Source organism: Epinephelus fuscoguttatus, linkage group LG4 (assembly GCF_011397635.1).
Source record: "Epinephelus fuscoguttatus linkage group LG4, E.fuscoguttatus.final_Chr_v1".
Lineage (NCBI taxonomy): Eukaryota > Metazoa > Chordata > Actinopteri > Perciformes > Serranidae > Epinephelus > Epinephelus fuscoguttatus.
The window spans coordinates 14,907,789-14,925,140 of NC_064755.1; the positions used below are offsets into that span (position 1 = coordinate 14,907,789).

A 17,352-nucleotide genomic window follows, 5' to 3' on the forward strand; every position below is an offset into this window, starting at 1 on the left:
TGTAAAATCTCACAGTATTTAAGATTGAAATTAAACTCAAGTCCCAGGAGAAACGTATTTAATCAAATCACATTATATCATAGCCGTACATGTATATGTGAAAAGCAAAATAATTGAGTACAAAAATAAGAACGTATTTCAAGTATAAAATGAAACGATACATTTTTAAGCAAGAGTAAACGTAGGCAGTATGACAAAAGAAAGATTTCAATTGTCAAATTCAAACTTCAGTTTCATGTTTTCAATACACAACTGTAAACTCAAATACTTAATCATCACTTTCCTTTGTCGGAAAAGTGTTTTTACTACTGTGTGGTGGACGTGGCTCCTTTCACACTCGACTGGTGATGAGGAGCAGATGCCAGTTTCAGATTTAGCTGTTTTCCACCACAGATTTCTTAGTTATTTCCTCTCAGCCTGCAGCTCTGAAGTCACCTGGCCCTCCCAGAGCTGACATACTGCAGCGCGGTGTTGAAAAGCGTTCTCAGCAGCCGTGGGGCCTGCTCGCACACTCCCTTCACCAGGGTGAGCGTGAGAGCCATCATGACTCGCTCCTGGGGTAGATGCTCCAGACCTACGCCCTGCCTCATCACCCTCACCACCTCCTGGGTAAGGTGGTCCTTCCACTGCTGGAAAGCACAAACAAAACACAAATACTGTTACCAATCATTGTAAGTGGTAATCAGAGTGGTAACATAAACACAAATGGATGGATCTTATTACTATGGCATGTATAAGCTTAGGAGGTGTTAGTTCTGCACTTGTGTCAAACATTTTGATGCAAAGTGGTGTTTTATTAGTGCGGGAATCAATACACACACTTAGCAGTACTAAATTTGAATTTTCTGTAGGCGACTGCACGTTTGGACGTTGATTTATCAAACAAATAAAGTTGGGCTAGCAGGAAAAATTAGTACAAACCATTCCAACTTAATCTTGGTATTTACACGTTTACATTATTACAGATTTTTTTTTGGCTGAAATGTAGATTACCATTTTGCGAATCTTGTCCACCTAGTGTATCTGTGAGGTAAGTCTATTTTCTCGCATTAAAAACCATTATGGAATACCTACCAATATTATGAATTAAATATAATGTCAAGCATAAAATGAATCACTGAGGTTTCCCATAGTGTTTTATAGTTGGCATGAGTTCTGACCTCAAACAAAAACCACCTATCTATCATGAAATCCAAGTACCCTTTAATTAAACATTAACTTTCAAGGACACAGAGCAGAGGCACTATTTACCTCACCGTCTCAGCCACACAATTTTCCAAGAATAACAATTAGCATGATCTTACCAGGAAAAAACACTTAACATTTGCAAGTTATAAAATCTGATTGTGATGATCTCCTGTTGTACATGGTTGTTTTGCATTTTCCTGCCTCTACTCTAACTCTGAGTCAGGTTATAAAGTAACGAGTTTGTCCTATTTATTACTATCATCTACCATCCTAACGCTAACATCTCCTGTGCTCAGGGCACACTTACCTCAGAAGGGGAGGTAAATATGTTCTTGCTCAGGTTCTGGGTAGCCCGAGCCACGACATTGTGCTCAATCTGGTCAGCAATTTCTCTCAGCCCCTCTGCAACCTGCTGAATGGCTGCTGCCTCTGCCTGGTTTCCTGCAGGAAAACAAGATAAACATGAGTGCACTTTAGTGAACCTAATGTTTGTTTCTGGTTTTAACAGCAATGACACTGTAAGAAATATATGTTCTGTAAATGAAGATAAAGTAATGAACTGTCGTTTAATGTCTTCTAATATTCTGTACTTCAATACCACACATTTACCTCTGTGACAGTAGCATATATAGTGTGATGATAAAGTGAGAGATGTGTGACTGTAGATGCTAGGTTTGCATCAACTAGGTCTCTTGCATGAAATGGTCGACAGCTGTCACTTCCTGCTTTCACTTAAAGTCACAAGTTTCATTACTGTAACTGGAAACTACTTCAACTGTGTTAAATTAGGATAACTTCTACATTGCATGGGTGATCGGGTTTGTTAAACTGCAGGCTTGAGTCACCTCATACTGTTTGTAGCTACATACTTTCACTTGTTCTGATACACCCAGCAAAAGGCTTACATACTGCTTTCAGAAATATCAGGCACAAACAAGCCTTGGAGATGAACGTGACACAGCTGATTTGGTATCAGTTTGTTGCGCTGGTATGAAATTAACCCAGTAAAATCCCCTGTATATGACCTCTGTACAGACTAAAATTACAGGGAGTTACTCACTGGGCCACTGCAGCTCAGGTGAAGGCTGAATATCATGAATATCAGCAGGTGCGATGCAGCTACACAGGTGGCCATCAGTTTCAAGGTCTCCGTCGTCCAGGACGTCTTTCCTGGGGCCATTGAAGTTGATGTCCCGGGTGAGATGTAGGTCCTTTCCCAGGGAGAAAAGCTCCTCTTCGTACTCTGAACTTCGGCAGTCAGCTTGCAGGAAGGCGAAAATAAGCAGGGCGGCGTTTTGTCCGCTGGTCAGACTCCCCAGGTCCGCCATCGTTTCACTCTTGGTCTCTTTAGTTTAGACAGGAATAATGAGGGTAAGGTTAGCAACGTTCGCTAATAAACAAACACTGCTAACCCACTCAAATATTACTAAGGGGGAAGTAATTAAACCAGCACAATAGCTTCAACAAGGAATATTTTAACAGGAAAATGAAGTAATAAATTAAACCACACACAAGTAAAACAACGAAGCTAATGTTACACTTACATTTTCTCTGAATAACTGTGTAAGCTAGCTCGAACGAGAAGCTAATGCTAGCTATGCTACATAAGCTAACATTAACTTCCCAGCATCAACGTTCGATAAACGTAAAACTAAAGACTATCGCTTAAAAGTTTCAAAAGTAAGTTAAGGTTATGGCTAATGTCACTCACATTGGGTTTCTCACACCGGGTAAGTCAGCCTTTAACTTCCTTCAAATAACTTTTGGTTGATTAATGATGCGCCATCCAGCACCGACCACCGTTAGCCCAACTATGAGCAGCATAACAACCGCACATCTTCATGTTACGTGCCGGGGAGGTGGAGCATTGAATGCCGCGCATGATGCACTCAAGCACAGTTGGACATCGCTGCGGTGAGTCAACACAGAACAAAAACTGAAACCCCACAACGTCAGATTGGATAAACAAGCTGGACAGGAGATTTAAAATGAAAATATTCTTCCTCTAATTGCAAAGACAAGGGGTATGAAAGTGTCCAGTGTATCTTTCATTTATCTTTTTACAGCTTCAATTGTTTCTACTTTATGAACCAAACTGATAACAAAAGCTTATGTTATAGTAACCTTGGGTGGATTTGACCCGGTGTAAAACACCTACATTACTCAAGGTACCATCTAATATTAAGCAAAGTATTGTCATAAACATTGTTTTCACATGACCTGCTTCAAAAACGTTGAATTTGCATGTGATGTGTCACACTTCCTAAGTCCACCCTGCTTCACTGTTTGACTTCAGTCACAGTTGGCTGCATTTCTAGATAACGAGCAACACAGCACTGGAAATTCCCCATGCGGTTTTGTCCAACTGAATGTGCTTTTTTCATTATTATGTACACCATTGGAATAAGAGCTGCGGGGCTAATCCCACTAAAAAAGGAAGCCCATCTGATAAAAATGATTAAAATGTTTATTTACAGTTAAAAAAAAAAAAAAAACAAGTCCTTGATTGATATGCAGCATCAACAACTCCCCTCAGCCAGAAAATCACTGAAAGTGTTTGAGTTATGCAGATTAGTCCTTTAAAACCAATGCTGTCCACAGCTTTGCACCCTTATGAACACTCATATCGCTCTGCAGGAGTATGAGCGGCTGGCCAGTCAGAAGGAGGCTTTCAGGATACTCATGGAGGAGGAGGAGAGACGAGAGGAAGAGCAGGGGGACAAGGGGGAGATCGTCAGTCTGTGGCCGGAACAGCTTCACACTGCTCAGCCCACCAGACACTACAATCACAGCTCCTCACCACTTCCACTTGCGATAAACCGGTCTCACTCCCCCTGTCTGCATATTTTACAATTTCACTCCATCCGCTCAGTTATTTCAATCAGTTCCAACTAAATCCTTGCTGTATAGGTCATTTAGACATGCTACATTGTTACCACAGCCTGGTTACAGAAGGAGTTGCATATCAGAGCAAAAAGGACAGGCATATGGGCCTCACGATGTCCAATCAGACTCCATATCCCGTGCAACCAAAGCTCATGGATCGTGCAGTCTTCCCACCAACAAGCCTCCTTCCTGCTTTGGGCATAGACCCCATCTTAACAGTGGGTTTCAACCCAGGGAGGAGGCTCTGCTTGGGTGACAAAGCTGCCTGACGAGCCTCCTGGAGTTCCCTGTGGAGAAAATGGAAATAAGTGAATGCTACTAACTGGAACCAGCATGTGAGTATTAAAAATGAATGAACGATGACAAAGACAGGAGCCTGAAACCCAGAACTGTTAATGCTGGTTAAATTATCCTCTATGTTTTTGCTCTTACTTTTCAAGCATGGCTGTCCTGAACTTCTCTTCATTGAGCTGTCTGCGTAGCTGAGCAGCCACCACCCCAGTCCTCTCCTGCCTCAAGATTGTGTGCTTGCAAAGCTCCCTGGCAGATGGCCGCTTCGTCAGGTCTGGATCCAGCAACGACTGAAGCAAAGACGACAGGTATTTTCACAATCTATGCTTGTGACAAGAGTGATTTAAGTGTCTGTCACTACATAAAATGGCATTCATACAGGTAGCAGCTCAAAAGTTTAATCTCTTTATTGGATTTACATATTCAAACAACATAAGAAAAAGAGGATCAGCCCAGAAATAAGAGTACCTGAAGCAGGTCTCTGAAGGGAGGGGATAGCTCTTTTGGTAGTTTAGGGAGCTGCCCCTCTCTGAGACTGTGCCACTCATCTCCATTTTGAGGCAGAGGAGGCGCGCCAGCTGCCAGCAGAACCGTAAGGCCCAGAGCAAAGATGTCAGCTTTGGGCAGGTGGCTGTAATCCTATGAGGCAGAGAGACAGCTAATATGAACATGAAAACAATGCAAATACAGTTGGACCTCTGAATGTTTGATTTAGTCTTTAAACCTACAGTGAGGCGCAAGCAGCTCAGACCCTCACGCCTACTTTCCTCCTCCTTTAAAGGTGTAATGTGTGGGATTTAGTGACATCTAGCGGCGAGGTTGCAGAACTGAAACTTCTCCTGTGTACCAAGCATGTAGCAGAACTATGGTAGAGCATTATCTGCTCACATCAAATTGGGCCCCAGGGTCGTAATTTTTCAATATTTCTCCAGACTTGAATTGGGTCAGGCTTTGCCACTTTACTGGTCTGTCCTCTCAGGTGTAAATGCCAGGAGTTACACTGGACTGAATCAAGAGGGAAAGAGAGAAAGAGGGGGGACCGTGATAGAGAGCAGAACAACGGGCCAATATAGTGGAGAATCGAGGGAGTTGACAGTGTGTGTTTGCTTCTGACTCCCCATCACATCCCAACAGTGCTCATCATCTCAGAGTCGAACACGCATTGAGGGACGCAGCCTGCTCTGCTGAACCCGCTGTGTGTGGGACACAGAGCTGGCAGCAGATGACTGTAATAACAGAAAGAAGAGAAAAAGGGAAGGAGATGTGGTGCGAGGAAACATGTCAGCCCTAAGCTTCAAATAAATATTACAATATCAAAAACATATCTATTTTTTACAGTAGAGATTCTGTTTGTTTGTTTTTGTTTTTTTGTTTGTTTGGTTTTTTTTAAATCAAGCTCAGGCCCAAAACTGCTGCCATGGTTTGGACCTTGGTTGAACATGGACAGAAACTGTGCAGATTCATGGTGGGACCTTATTTTTTGGGCCTGAGCAAAGCTTTAAACTATGATGGCCCATGCAAAATCGCGAATGTCCCAATCTACAGTCTGTGTTTGCAGCATGGTGGACTCCATGGAAGAGAACCTGCTCTGTATGTAGATTTAAAGGGCTCATTCTAAGGTAACAAAAACACAATGATTCTTATTTTCAGGTGATTATAAAATAATGAAAACATAGCTATGAATGTTATATACCATTGCTACTAAGAGAAGCCGCTAAATCCTACACACTGGACCTTTAGTTGTGCGACACTTACCTCATGCAGGACCTCAGTTGCCAGAAAGCGGCTGTCCCCTTCCTCAACTTGAGGACTTTTGGTTGATGTCACATGACCAAGGTCCCCTGCAGAAAACAGGAATAACACTTGACAGCAAACAAAAAAAAAAAACATTAGAAAGAAATGTATCCAACATTAAATATACAATACCAATTTTGTAAATGACTCCTGCTGAAGTGCTTCGGTCATCTTCCTCCTCACTCTCCCCTTCACCTGCTGTACTTGTGCTGGCACGCTGGCAAATGAATATATTACCTAAAACGAGTTGAAATAAGGCAAGAGACTTTATGTTCAGACTATACAAGAAATGCAAACTGAGGACTTGGACTTACTTGGTTTGAGGTCCAGGTGTACGAGGCCTGAGCTGTGGATGTATTTCAGCCCCATCGACACTTGTAAGAGCAGATCTTTCAACTCGGCCTCTGAGAACAGCTCACCCTTCCTCTCCTTCTTCACAATGACATCGCTGAGACTTCCACCTGGCACCCACAAATTGACAGTATCAAAGCCACATCATTCAATCTGACTCACGTAAAGATGTTTGGAATATTTAGTCTCGCTAAACAGTGCTTTTGTTGGTAAGGTGGTGCCTACCATCACAGTATTCATTCTGAATAATCATGTGATCGTCTTCTGCCCATGCTGAATAATAGCGAACAACGTGTGGGTGGTGCCCAAGAACAGCATGTGCATACACCTCTTTGAGGGCCAGCTGCCTGAGGGGACATAAAATTGTCAAAGAGAAATGTGATCAATTCAGGCAAAAAAAATAAAGTGGACAGATCTGTCTCTGGCACAAAGAGTGTCATGCTGCTGACTCACTCATTGGCAGAGCCCGCCAGGGGTCGGCGAGAGCGTTTAATGGCGTACAAGCAACCATCCAGCCTCTTCACACACTTGTAAACGGCCCCAAACTCGCCTACACCGATGCACTCCAGCTCCAGGAACTCACTCTCATAGCGTGACAGCATGAGGGCCTGGACAGCACGCCTCTGCCAGATAAACAGACGGAGGGCCTTGTGGTAAAACCAGAGACATTTCTAAAGAAAGAACACACACGTCACAGAGCTCAGTCCCAAGTTTGATTACAGCCAGGAGGAACCGGGGGGTTTTCAATTGATGCGTCACCAAATATGGTAGCACTTCCATGAGGAAGCGGTACTGTGAAGACTCTGACGGATCTTTTTTGTTGGAGATTCCTTAGAGAAATCCCGGAAGTGGGACTGGCAGCATGTAATTTTGGACAAAACAAGAAGCGAGGAGGCAGATGAAGATGACAAAGCCTGATGATGAAATCATATCAGAAGCATCTGAGAGGGAGGGTTACATCCACCAGAGAAAGCACTGACAAAAATAGTTGTACCTTTGGTGGGAGAAAGGCTTCATCATCCTCCTCAGATGACGCCAGGCTGTGTTTCAACCTGAAAGATGAAAAGCGCCTTTAGACTTATATACTCTGAACACAGCTGCACTTATAAGGGATTAAAAAGTCAGGTCTGTGCGTAAGGGCGCTAAAAACAGAAAGAATAATATTTCAAACTATTTCATCTTCACCTTCAGTGCACTGTATGGGAAATCTACCAACCAATGAAGATATTTAAATGCTTGCGGTTTAAAAATAGCTCTTATTGTGACACCTACATCATAAAGAGTGAAAACTGTGATGCGAGATGTTCTAAATTACACATTTGGACAACTTTTCACACATTATCCCTTATTATCCCACCCTTAGAGATGTCAAATACAGCTTAAAACTGTAGTTACCTGCGTCCATAATCATCGTCATCATCACTCCTGCAACAGTTCTTCCACTGCTGCTCGCTGCTCCTGCGGACTGCTTCAGGGGTGAAAGGATTCACGTTGACAGAGGGTGCCTGGATGAGGTTAGCAGCAGATGAGGCAAAATGCAGGGTCCTCTGAGGACGACCTATCTTAGTGCTGGAGCAAGGCTGGGACGACTTTGATAACAGGCTCTGCAGGGCGGAAAAAAAAGAACAAAATTCAATGCTCATCCCACTGAAGTTACACTGGTTAACATCTGAAACCACAGTGGCACATTAAGGACTGAATTATTCCTCACCTTGGGGGTACTGGGAGAGTCACAAAGCCTCAGTTTCCTCCAGGAAGCGTAAGGTATGGGGCTGGTGCACTGCACAGGGGAACATAGGGTGTTGCTTCTGCTGCGGTGGCGTTGGATGCTGGGCGTCCTGCACGCAGAGCTGGGGTTGTGGATCCTGGGGCTGCGGATCCTGAAGGTGCAGTCATCAGAGCTGTTGTCACTGCTGTTCCCCTCTTCTTCACAGCTAGAGAAGTCCAGCTGATGGCTGATCTCGTCAAACAACGTCGCCATGCCTGGGGCCTGGGTTTTGACAGAGGTTAATGTGAAATCCTTGACCCACATTTGACTTAGAGAGCAAGAATACTCTGGGGCTGATGGTATTAGATTATGAGGCCTTCATTTAAAGTCTCTTTAGGAAGTTGAGAGGAAACAAAGCCTGTGTGTTGCAAGTTATACTCAAATCTCTACACTAGTAGACCTACATCACTGTTGACTCCCAATACCACATCAGGCCCTGACACACCAAGGGCCTCAAGTCCCATAATTTAATCAGAAAGCCAACATTACCGTACTTATTGAATTTTTTTATAAATCAAAATCATGTAGGAAAATTCCTTCACATAGTGGCCAGAAACACACAAATCAGTATGTAATTTAAGTTTGAGTGATAATGTGTGTTTATCACGTGTACTCACGAACATGTGGCATCTCCCACCCTCACCACACCTGAATTTCGCGTCTTGGATGTCAGTAGCTTCCTGTTTAAATAAACTATGCCACCCATAATGCCACCAGGTGAACACATCCAGCTCTCTGATTGGCTGAAGTGTTCATAAACCACTCACCTGACTTTAAAATGGCAGCTAAATGCATAAACTATTTTATATGGTGTTAAAATAAAAACAGAGGGAATCTATCACACACACACACACACACACACACACACACACACACACACACACAAAACAAATTCACATTTAAAGTAAAAATAAATAATATAAAAAAACACCATATAGGGACATTTAATAGACTACAGTACAACTATCACATTAAAGATATGAATGTACTAAGAATATGAAATATTATGGGCAAAAATAAACAGCCCATAATAACCAGAATTAGGTCACTGCATGAAATAGTAATATAGACACGTGGGCGGAAGTCCGCAACGTCATCAAAACAGTGAGACAGGCGGAGGAAAAGCAGCCCGTCAGTGGATGTGACACGCTTACAAATACATAGAAAACAACCCAGCGAGCAGCAGGAAACCATGATCCGGCTCCAGCAGCGTGTTCAGTGAGCTCGATTCAACCGGACAGCGGACTTTTGTCATATTTTATCCCCCTTTCCCGGAGTCCTCTGAAGCAGCAGCAGCAGCAGCAGCAGCAGCAGCACAACAACCATGGTGGAGAAGTCGGACCGAGCCCCGCTTCTGGACTGGGAGGAAATCCCACCGACCGATCCGAACCAGGCGGCACCGCCACTGCCTGCGCCGCCGCGAGAGGAGGACGCACCGGCGGTGAAAACTTCGCAGCCACCCGGGCGGCCGAAACCGACGGGCACCGCGGCGGGTACTGGGTGGAGCAGCGACAGTACCACCGCCACTAACACCACCGCCGCCACCATCACCTGCACCCCGACGAGGAATGTGACAGCTGTTGTTGCCAGCGGGAACGGAAGCCCGGGCCGTCCGCGAACAGAGCTCTCTGTTCACGGGTGGGAGCGCCCGGAGCCTCTCGGTACAGATCGTAATGTTCCCTTCCCCGGCGGCCTCTCGGTGAGGGATCAGTGGGAGGAGAAGGACCAGATCGTGGCTGTGTTTGTGGTTACCTTTGATACAAGATCAGGTAAACAATCAGACTGCAGCAAAACCATCTCATGTTTAAGATTCTCACTTATAGACTAGAAATCTAAATTTCCAAAAATTATGTCTATTATCTTGAAATGTGTGATGTGCTTTGGGGCATTATACTGAGTCATGCAGGTGAAGGGTGTATGATATCAGCCTAGGTGGGGTTGTCAAACATTTCAAATGTCAAGGCCCTATTAAAGAGATTCACAATCAGCCCACATAATTATAATCCTTATTTTTATCAGCCAACCTTTCCAAAGAAAACACATTCCTGATCTGGCTTGCCAGTGCTTGTATCCAAGTATTCCACCAGAACAAAAAAAAAAGACCAGGATGACCAGCTTCTTATGGAGGAGGTCATTGTATAGATTGTTACAGTAGCTGAGTCAGTGCCTTCCTGCTGTCCCTGACCTCCTGCTAGTACATGGCTGAAATACAGAATTAGGGGAAGTGGCCAAGGTGAAAGTGGACACAATGGGAAGTGACATGATGGTTTGTTTTGTGTGTTTGTGGATGACAGGGAATATGGTAGAGTGGTGCCTGCCTCACGACATCAACCTAGACGGAGTTGAATTCAAGTCGATGGCCAGCGGTTCCCATCGGGTCACCAATGACTTTATGTATGTACCCTCACTTACCCCCCCAGAACCATCTGGAAGCATGAAATCCAGTCTTTAAATATTGAATATAGGTTTGTTCAGTGGTGTAGTGGATGGCATACGTAGGTATACAGGGTGTACCCATCTTTTTTTTGGCCATTAACAGCACACCCACCTATCAGCCAAAAAAAACCCCCATTAACCTACCCCTCTATGTAGAGATACTCTCACCTTATCAACCACCACTACACCACTGGGTTCGTTCAATGCCTGTCAGAAATCTGTCACTGCATGTTTACCCCCGATCTTTGTTTTGCCTTTGGCCAGATATTTCCGTAAAGGATGTTACTTTGGGCTCGCCTGTTTTGCCAACATGCCTGTGGAGAGTGAGCTGGAGCGAGGAGCGAGGATGAAGTCTGTGGGAATTCTGTCTCCCTCCTACACTGTGCTTTACCGCTACATGCACTTCCTTGAGAACCAAGTCAGGTAAGGCGTGTTGAGTGTGCCAGTCTTTTTCTTTCTGTCCTTGTTTTTGCGTATTTTGTCCCCTTTGCACCACCCTATTTGTATTCTGTTTACCTTATTTATTTCTCCCCCGACCCTCTTTACAGGTTTCTCTTAATGTGCCTACCTCCCTGCTTCTTTGTTAAAACCGTTCTCATCTATTAAACATGAACCCAGAGTCCCGGTTACAGCGATCGTCACAGGAGCCCATTTACATGCAGTTTTTGTATGAAGTCTAAGCACGGAAGTGGAAGAAGCCTTGACAGCCTCTCTTCTCCTCAGTAACTCTGCTCTTCTGCTTCAGTCCTCTCACGAAAGCTTATCTCCGCATTGACTATGTATAAATATACGCCACAGCCACAGTTTCGGCTTACAAATACAGATGGCTCAGGCTGCCACCAGATACAAGTGGATCTGAATTAATCTAAACGGAGTGTGGTTACTGTGGCTTTTTTATTGCAGCCGCTCGACAGTAGCGAGCAGATGCCTCAAATGGTTTAGAAATATGTTAAGCATGAGTACTGAATGGTTGAAGTGGTCAAAATAAATAGAAAAGTGGTGTTTATGTAATGCGAGCGGCCTCAAATGATCCCACAATGCAGTTTCAAAACAAGTGATGGTTACTAACCAAGCCCATCTGTAATCGTGCATTATTGATGACCTAAATAGTGTCTGATACTGAATACACAATGCGTCCACACAATAACAAGTGAATACCTCCAGATGCAAGCTCGAGCTACAGTGACAGATCATGAATATGCATAATGTGTTTAACACTTAAAGCAAGCTTATCTGCTCATTGACATGATTCTTCTTCCTCTCTTCTCCTCCCCCTCTTCCTCCTGTGATTTCCGTGTAGACACCAGTTGCAGTGTCCGGGCCAGTACTCTCCACTGGAGGCCTTCTATGAGGATAAGAAGGCTGTCCTTCCCCCCGCAGGAAACGGTCTTGTCACCGCTTGCCCAACCTGGAGTGTTACCACCATCAACCGCTGTATGCACCCAGAAATGAAGGTGTGAAAGCAGCAGAGTGCAGTTATAATGTTGGTGATGGTAGATTTTCTCAACAACAACAACAACAACAAAACATATTGTCATTTTTTCCTCCCTGCAGATCACCCACCCAGCTGGCTGCATGTCCCAGTTCATCCAGTTTTTCGGGGAGCACATAATGGTGCTGTGGAAGTTCGCACTGCTTAGGAAACGCATCCTCATCTTCTCCCCTCCACCTGTAGGTGTGGTCTGCTACAGGGGTGAGAAGCTCAAACACATGCTCACACACACTTGCACCGTTTTTCTCAACACAAACATTTCAGGATGTAATAGAAATACTGATGTTGCAACCTCAGTGTTGTCATATAGATGTTTCATTTCCTGTGTTCTTGTGCTCCTTCAGTGTATTGCTGTTGCTGCCTGGCCAACGTCTCTTTACCTGGAATTGGTGTCTCTGTGCCCGAATTACGGCCTTTCTTCTACATCAACATAGCTGACATCACTGCCCTGGAAACAGAGATGTCATACGTGGCCTGTGAGTGAAGCTTTTACAATATGAAAATGGTTAATTTAGCCTATCTGTAATTTATGGAAATGATTCCTTATGAATGAGCATGTTTTTCTCATTTTCAAGGCACCACAGAGAAAATTTTTGAGGAGAAGAAGGAGCTGTACGACGTCTACGTCGATAACCAGAATGTGAAAACACACAGAACTCATTTGCAGCCGCTGCTGCGACTGAATGCAGCAGATAAGGAGAAGTACAGGAAACTGAGCGAACAGAGGTATGTTACACACTGCAAAAAGTCATGTATGATTTTTGAATGGATACATGAGTCAGTGTTTTTGAATATTAGTTTGTTCAGTTATAAGAAAAAATAGGCTAGAAAATTAACATGGAAACTCATAAATACTGATCACTGAAGACCAAAGTTAAAGGCCTTAAAGAGAACCTAATGTTACAATGTCTGATGTTCATATTAAATGTGGCCAAAGTTTCAAATAATCAGGTAAACATGTAAAAGTAATCTCTGTAAGCAAAAACCTTAGGCATTAGACTGTCTGGAATACTCGGTTTCCAATGTTACTTTTTCTACTTCCCCGACAAACTGTCGTCAGCTTGTAATGGATTTCTGTCTGCTCCAGACACACTACTGCAAGGGTTTACATTAAGTAGCTCACACTGCTACATGTAGCTTCATGCCATCATCAGGGAAACATGTTATCTCTAATGTTTTAATTTCTCCACAATTTTGGATCATACTCCATTACAGTCATTCCCTGGCTGCAAGTACACTGCTACATGTAGCTACATGCTAATGTAAGGGAAATAATTTCGGATTGTATTTCTGCTGGAACATGTCTGCTTGTAAAGATGTTGGCTTAGAAGCTTTTATTGGTCATTTTTTAATGATGGAAAGTGTTACTGTACTCCGGTACAATTACACTACTTCATGTAGCATGCTCCTAACATCAGGAAAACAATGTAATCTTGGTTGCCAGTGTTAGTTTGTCCCCAGTTTCAGATCATATTCCTGCTGGAACAGGTCTAAATGCTTAATGTGTGAGAAACAGGTGCTAAAACTGAGTGTCTTAGACAGAGGGTGAATACAGATGTTCCAGTATAGACAGTATGGGTAAAACAAAGTGTTTTATGGCCATTAAAGCATGTAAACATGATCTAGTAGGAACACCGAAAATGAGCACAATACTCGGAATATTTGGTTTTCAGTGCCGCTTTTTCTACTTTCTCGACAAACTGTCGTCAACTTGGGATGGATTTCTTTACATGGTTATCTGCTTGAGGCATGTTACTGCAAGTATTTACATTATGTAGCCTACACTGCTACATGTAGCTTCATGCTAACATCAGGGAAACATGTAATGCCTAATGTTTTTAATTTCTCCCCAATTTTGGATCATATTACATTACAGTCATTCCCTGGCTGCACATACACTGCTACATACAGCTACATGCTTGCATTTAAGGGAAATAATTTTGTATCATATTCCTGCTGGAACATGTTGGCTTGTAAAGATGCTGGCTTAGAAGCTTTCATTGGTGATATTTTTAGTGATGGAAAGTGTTACTATACTCTGGTATAGCCATTCCCTGGCTACAAGTACACTGCTACATGCAGCTACATGCTAACTGAAATACTGAAAATAAGCACAGTAGGTCCTCTTCACAATCATATGTTTCAGATTTTATGATGATGGATGACTTTTCTGTCCCAGGCAATTGCTGCTGTACTCTCAGGAGGTGGATGGAGACTGCACATCAAATGAAGAGGATCTTTTCATTCTGTGAGTCCTTGACAAGTGTATTCACAGCTGCTTGTGTACTTACAGGCAGTAGGTGTCAGGAGAGTAACACTATTATGTTGGTTTCTTAATTTTAATGTGATGATAAATGTCTTGTCTTTTATCCTGCCTTAGCTTCTTCATGGAGCTGAATAACCGCATTTTCCAGACGCTGTCAGACGTAGCAGGGAGCGCCGATCCCACCCTCACCGCTGAGCACGTGAGGGCCATGGGGCTGGATCCCCAGTGCGATCGCTCCTTCCTGCTCGACCTGCTGGAGGTGTACGGCATCGACGTCACACTGGTAATAGACAACCTCTGCTGCCCCTGAGCCCCCCTCAGCCTGGGAAACTCAGAACGCCACTGGATATTTGTGCCTTCAAGGCCCACACACACCAAGACACCGAAGACACTGCCTCCACCCTGGGACTTTCATCTGTCACCTGCTGTCCCCCCCTGGGTGTCTCTTTTAACTCTGTGTGTGTGTGTATCTCATCTGACCTGTGGAGACTGTTTCCAAACAGCGCGGATGATGAGGACACTTAACGTTTGTGCACCGGTCCACAGTGGCTAAAAACACACCAGCCTAGCAGACAGTACGGCTTGGCAGCTGCGTGGTCTTATAGCCATTCACATCTTATCTCACTCAGTGCTGTTTTTTTGTCAGAAATATTTGCTTGTGTGAGCTTGTTCGACTTTGACTCCAGCTGATGTGGCCAGGGACTGAAGCACTGGATAAAAGTACGAAAGTCTAAATCAGGTCTGGTCATCACAGCGGGATGATTGGTCGTTCTCCACTGCACCCATCACAATGACGATAACATTGTAAGTCCTGCAGCTTTGGTGTCCACTTGTCTGAAGAAAAGATCCATATTACGTGGGGGGACATTTTACTGCTGGAAATGAATTTGTGTGCTTCAAATAGATTTTTTATAGAAGATCCTAGCTGTCATGATGTGCAACAAGTTCATCCTGCTGTAATAACACACTCGGATGATTCTGTGTAGTAAATCAAAAGCTTTTGGACTACTTAATTTGCCTTTCAAAAAGGAAGCAATAGGAGTCTGTGTTAGTTGAAAGCAGCCTTCTTCACGTGTATGCGTTTATTTCTTTCACAACTGAAAGGAGGTAAAAGTGAAACATGTTTATTAAAAACCAACAAGTGTGATATCCTCTTTTTATAACGGGGATGATTAATTTTAAAGCTGACTCAGAATGAGAAAAGAAAAGCTGTTGAATACTTTGTTCACCTTTATGCACCTTCAACATGAGGCAGATGTGATAATGTGTCTCTGTTTGATCACAGTAAAAGTGCAAGTGATGGAGGTGTTTTTGTTGCTGTTTTACCTTCAACTGAGGTTCTTGAACTGTCAATGAATGTGACTCTGTAACACGAACTTATCATGAATGCTGCACCATGTCCACCACTGGACTTTTCCTGATGCACACAGTGATCATGCTTTACTGTACCTTTTTTTAAATGCTATGTTTATGTCTTACAGTCTGAGCCAGTAATTGGATATGGCGTGGAGAGGATTTGTGTGTGTGTTGCACTGTATACAGGCTCGAACCAGAGGCTGGTTCGTCAACGGAAGCCAGTGTATGTTCTGTGATCGTATTGAGCGAAGAGTCCTTGATGGAGCCGTTTGTAGTTTTCTTGTTGATCAGCTTCAAAGAGATCCTCTTCGCTTGTCTGCGTCCCTGACAAAGATCTCTTTGTGTTTTTGGAAATCTGGTGTTGGTCACAGTGAGGGCTGTGCTGCTGGGGGTTTCTCTCAGTCTTTTCATCACAGTCCCATTGAGTGAATCCAGCTCCCGAGATGAGCCAACTGTGTCTTTTGAATTATCCTGGCAGACTGGTTTATTTAATTCATCACGCTGCCAATCAGAGCGGTAATTTGTTCCATGTTGGAACACATGAGGCCGATGTTTGCCTCATATAAATTTAGTATAATTGTTCTCAGCTTCTCACGCCCCTCCACCTGATGCAAGCTAAAATGCCAAGTCATTATTATACATTTCGTTAGTCTACAAATTGTCATTTTTATTACATTATCACATTCTTAAAACGATCTTTCGGGGGCTGATCCCCAGATTGAGAACTGCTGATGGTCTTTCCTTTGACATGATGCCCTAAAATGTTTTCTGAGTGGGTTTAGAAATGAAAAAGTGCAACTAGTATTGAAAGAGAAACATAAGCTTTGTTGTTTAAATGGGGCCTTAAAGAAATGTGATTTTCTCAAAGTGACTCACTTATTACTGTGTGTACGTCAACAGTGTTTGCTGAAAGATTAAGTACATTCTCCTAAGCACTTCTGAATGGCCTTTACGTGCTCCCATGAGTGTATTTACTCGTCAGAAGATGTTTATACTCCTCGCCTCTGACGGTGTTTGCTTTACAGGTGTATGTTAAATGTAAAAAGGGAATGTACACACAACACACACCACTGTATAAAATGCCTTCTATGTGGAGTCGTTCACAGACGTGTACCAGCATTAGCTAAACCGAGTCATTTGTACAGCGTGTCACTACTGAATGTCAGACAGCAAAAGTATTGCACACCTGCAGCAACACATCCAGTTAGTGTAACTGTTTCCTCCTTGATTGTAATGTAAATCAAGAGTATTCACGGAATAACACATAAGCTTTCAGCTGTACTAATGTGAAACACTGTAAAAGATGTCAGTAATGTACACACGATATCAATAGCATGAGCAACTGTTCATTCATTTCACTGTACTGCCATTGTAAAACAATAAAACCTTGATACAGTTTAGGTGTTGTCTGATTCTCTGCTTCAAACCTTGCATAACTATTTTCTTGTTTCCTTCATAATCCTATTCTGCCTACACCTCTCTTTGTCCTCCCGCTGAGCAGGATCACTGCTTTCATTGCTTTTA

At 43.3% G+C, this 17,352-nt stretch overlaps 3 protein-coding genes across 7 annotated transcripts; 1 reads left to right on the forward strand and 2 right to left on the reverse strand.

The window, feature by feature from the left end:
- Positions 1-43: 43 nt before the first annotated feature.
- On the reverse strand, positions 44-3,051 carry bida (BH3 interacting domain death agonist). Of its 2 annotated transcripts, none has more exons than XM_049573395.1 (4): positions 2,900-3,051; positions 2,249-2,533; positions 1,496-1,629; positions 44-626 (listed from the first exon to the last, which is right to left on the reverse strand). In XM_049573395.1, exons 2-4 carry the CDS (start codon positions 2,514-2,516, stop codon positions 432-434), a joined length of 597 nt encoding a protein of 198 aa, XP_049429352.1. In that variant the 5' UTR covers positions 2,517-2,533; positions 2,900-3,051; the 3' UTR covers positions 44-431. The 2 variants fall into 2 exon arrangements, with proteins under 2 accessions (XP_049429352.1, XP_049429351.1); XM_049573394.1 differs by having other exon boundaries at positions 44-629; positions 2,900-3,049.
- Positions 3,052-3,668: 617 nt separating this feature from the next.
- wee2 (WEE2 oocyte meiosis inhibiting kinase) lies at positions 3,669-9,107 on the reverse strand. 4 transcript variants are annotated; one of them, XM_049573388.1, is made up of 12 exons: positions 8,927-9,101; positions 8,222-8,500; positions 7,906-8,114; positions 7,505-7,562; positions 6,964-7,133; positions 6,736-6,857; positions 6,474-6,620; positions 6,292-6,396; positions 6,121-6,206; positions 4,834-5,004; positions 4,507-4,655; positions 3,669-4,361 (listed from the first exon to the last, which is right to left on the reverse strand). In XM_049573388.1, the coding sequence occupies exons 2-12, from the start codon at positions 8,489-8,491 to the stop codon at positions 4,196-4,198; spliced, it is 1,653 nt and encodes a 550-aa protein (XP_049429345.1). In that variant the 5' UTR covers positions 8,492-8,500; positions 8,927-9,101; the 3' UTR covers positions 3,669-4,195. The 4 variants fall into 4 exon arrangements, with proteins under 4 accessions (XP_049429345.1, XP_049429344.1, XP_049429343.1 ...); XM_049573387.1 differs by having other exon boundaries at positions 8,896-9,101; XM_049573386.1 differs by having other exon boundaries at positions 8,222-9,100.
- A 269-nt stretch (positions 9,108-9,376) lies between these two features.
- Positions 9,377-17,228, forward strand: dennd11 (DENN domain containing 11). The gene is made up of 9 exons (XM_049573392.1): positions 9,377-10,047; positions 10,573-10,672; positions 10,979-11,137; positions 12,015-12,168; positions 12,269-12,407; positions 12,551-12,682; positions 12,782-12,932; positions 14,386-14,454; positions 14,587-17,228. Exons 1-9 carry the CDS (start codon positions 9,603-9,605, stop codon positions 14,780-14,782), a joined length of 1,545 nt encoding a protein of 514 aa, XP_049429349.1. The 5' UTR covers positions 9,377-9,602; the 3' UTR covers positions 14,783-17,228.
- Positions 17,229-17,352: the final 124 nt, after the last annotated feature.

Excerpts from the sequence above, each read along its gene's own strand:
- dennd11 (XM_049573392.1), top strand. The coding sequence starts at position 9,603 with ATGGTGGAGAAGTCGGACCGAGCCCCGCTTCTGGACTGGGAGGAAATC. Across the intron at positions 10,673-10,978 it reads CGGGTCACCAATGACTTTAT|ATATTTCCGTAAAGGATGTT; the intron begins GTATGTACCCTC and ends GCCTTTGGCCAG. Across the intron at positions 11,138-12,014 it reads TTCCTTGAGAACCAAGTCAG|ACACCAGTTGCAGTGTCCGG; the intron begins GTAAGGCGTGTT and ends ATTTCCGTGTAG.
- bida (XM_049573394.1), bottom strand. The coding sequence starts at position 2,516 with ATGGCGGACCTGGGGAGTCTGACCAGCGGACAAAACGCCGCCCTGCTT. Across the intron at positions 1,630-2,248 it reads ACCTGAGCTGCAGTGGCCCA|GAAACCAGGCAGAGGCAGCA; the intron begins GTGAGTAACTCC and ends GTTTTCCTGCAG. Across the intron at positions 630-1,495 it reads TATTTACCTCCCCTTCTGAG|CAGTGGAAGGACCACCTTAC; the intron begins GTAAGTGTGCCC and ends TGTGCTTTCCAG.
- wee2 (XM_049573386.1), bottom strand. The coding sequence starts at position 8,542 with ATGTGGGTCAAGGATTTCACATTAACCTCTGTCAAAACCCAGGCCCCA. Across the intron at positions 7,563-7,905 it reads GACGATGATTATGGACGCAG|GTTGAAACACAGCCTGGCGT; the intron begins GTAACTACAGTT and ends TTCATCTTTCAG. Across the intron at positions 6,858-6,963 it reads CTGGCGGGCTCTGCCAATGA|GCAGCTGGCCCTCAAAGAGG; the intron begins GTGAGTCAGCAG and ends ATGTCCCCTCAG.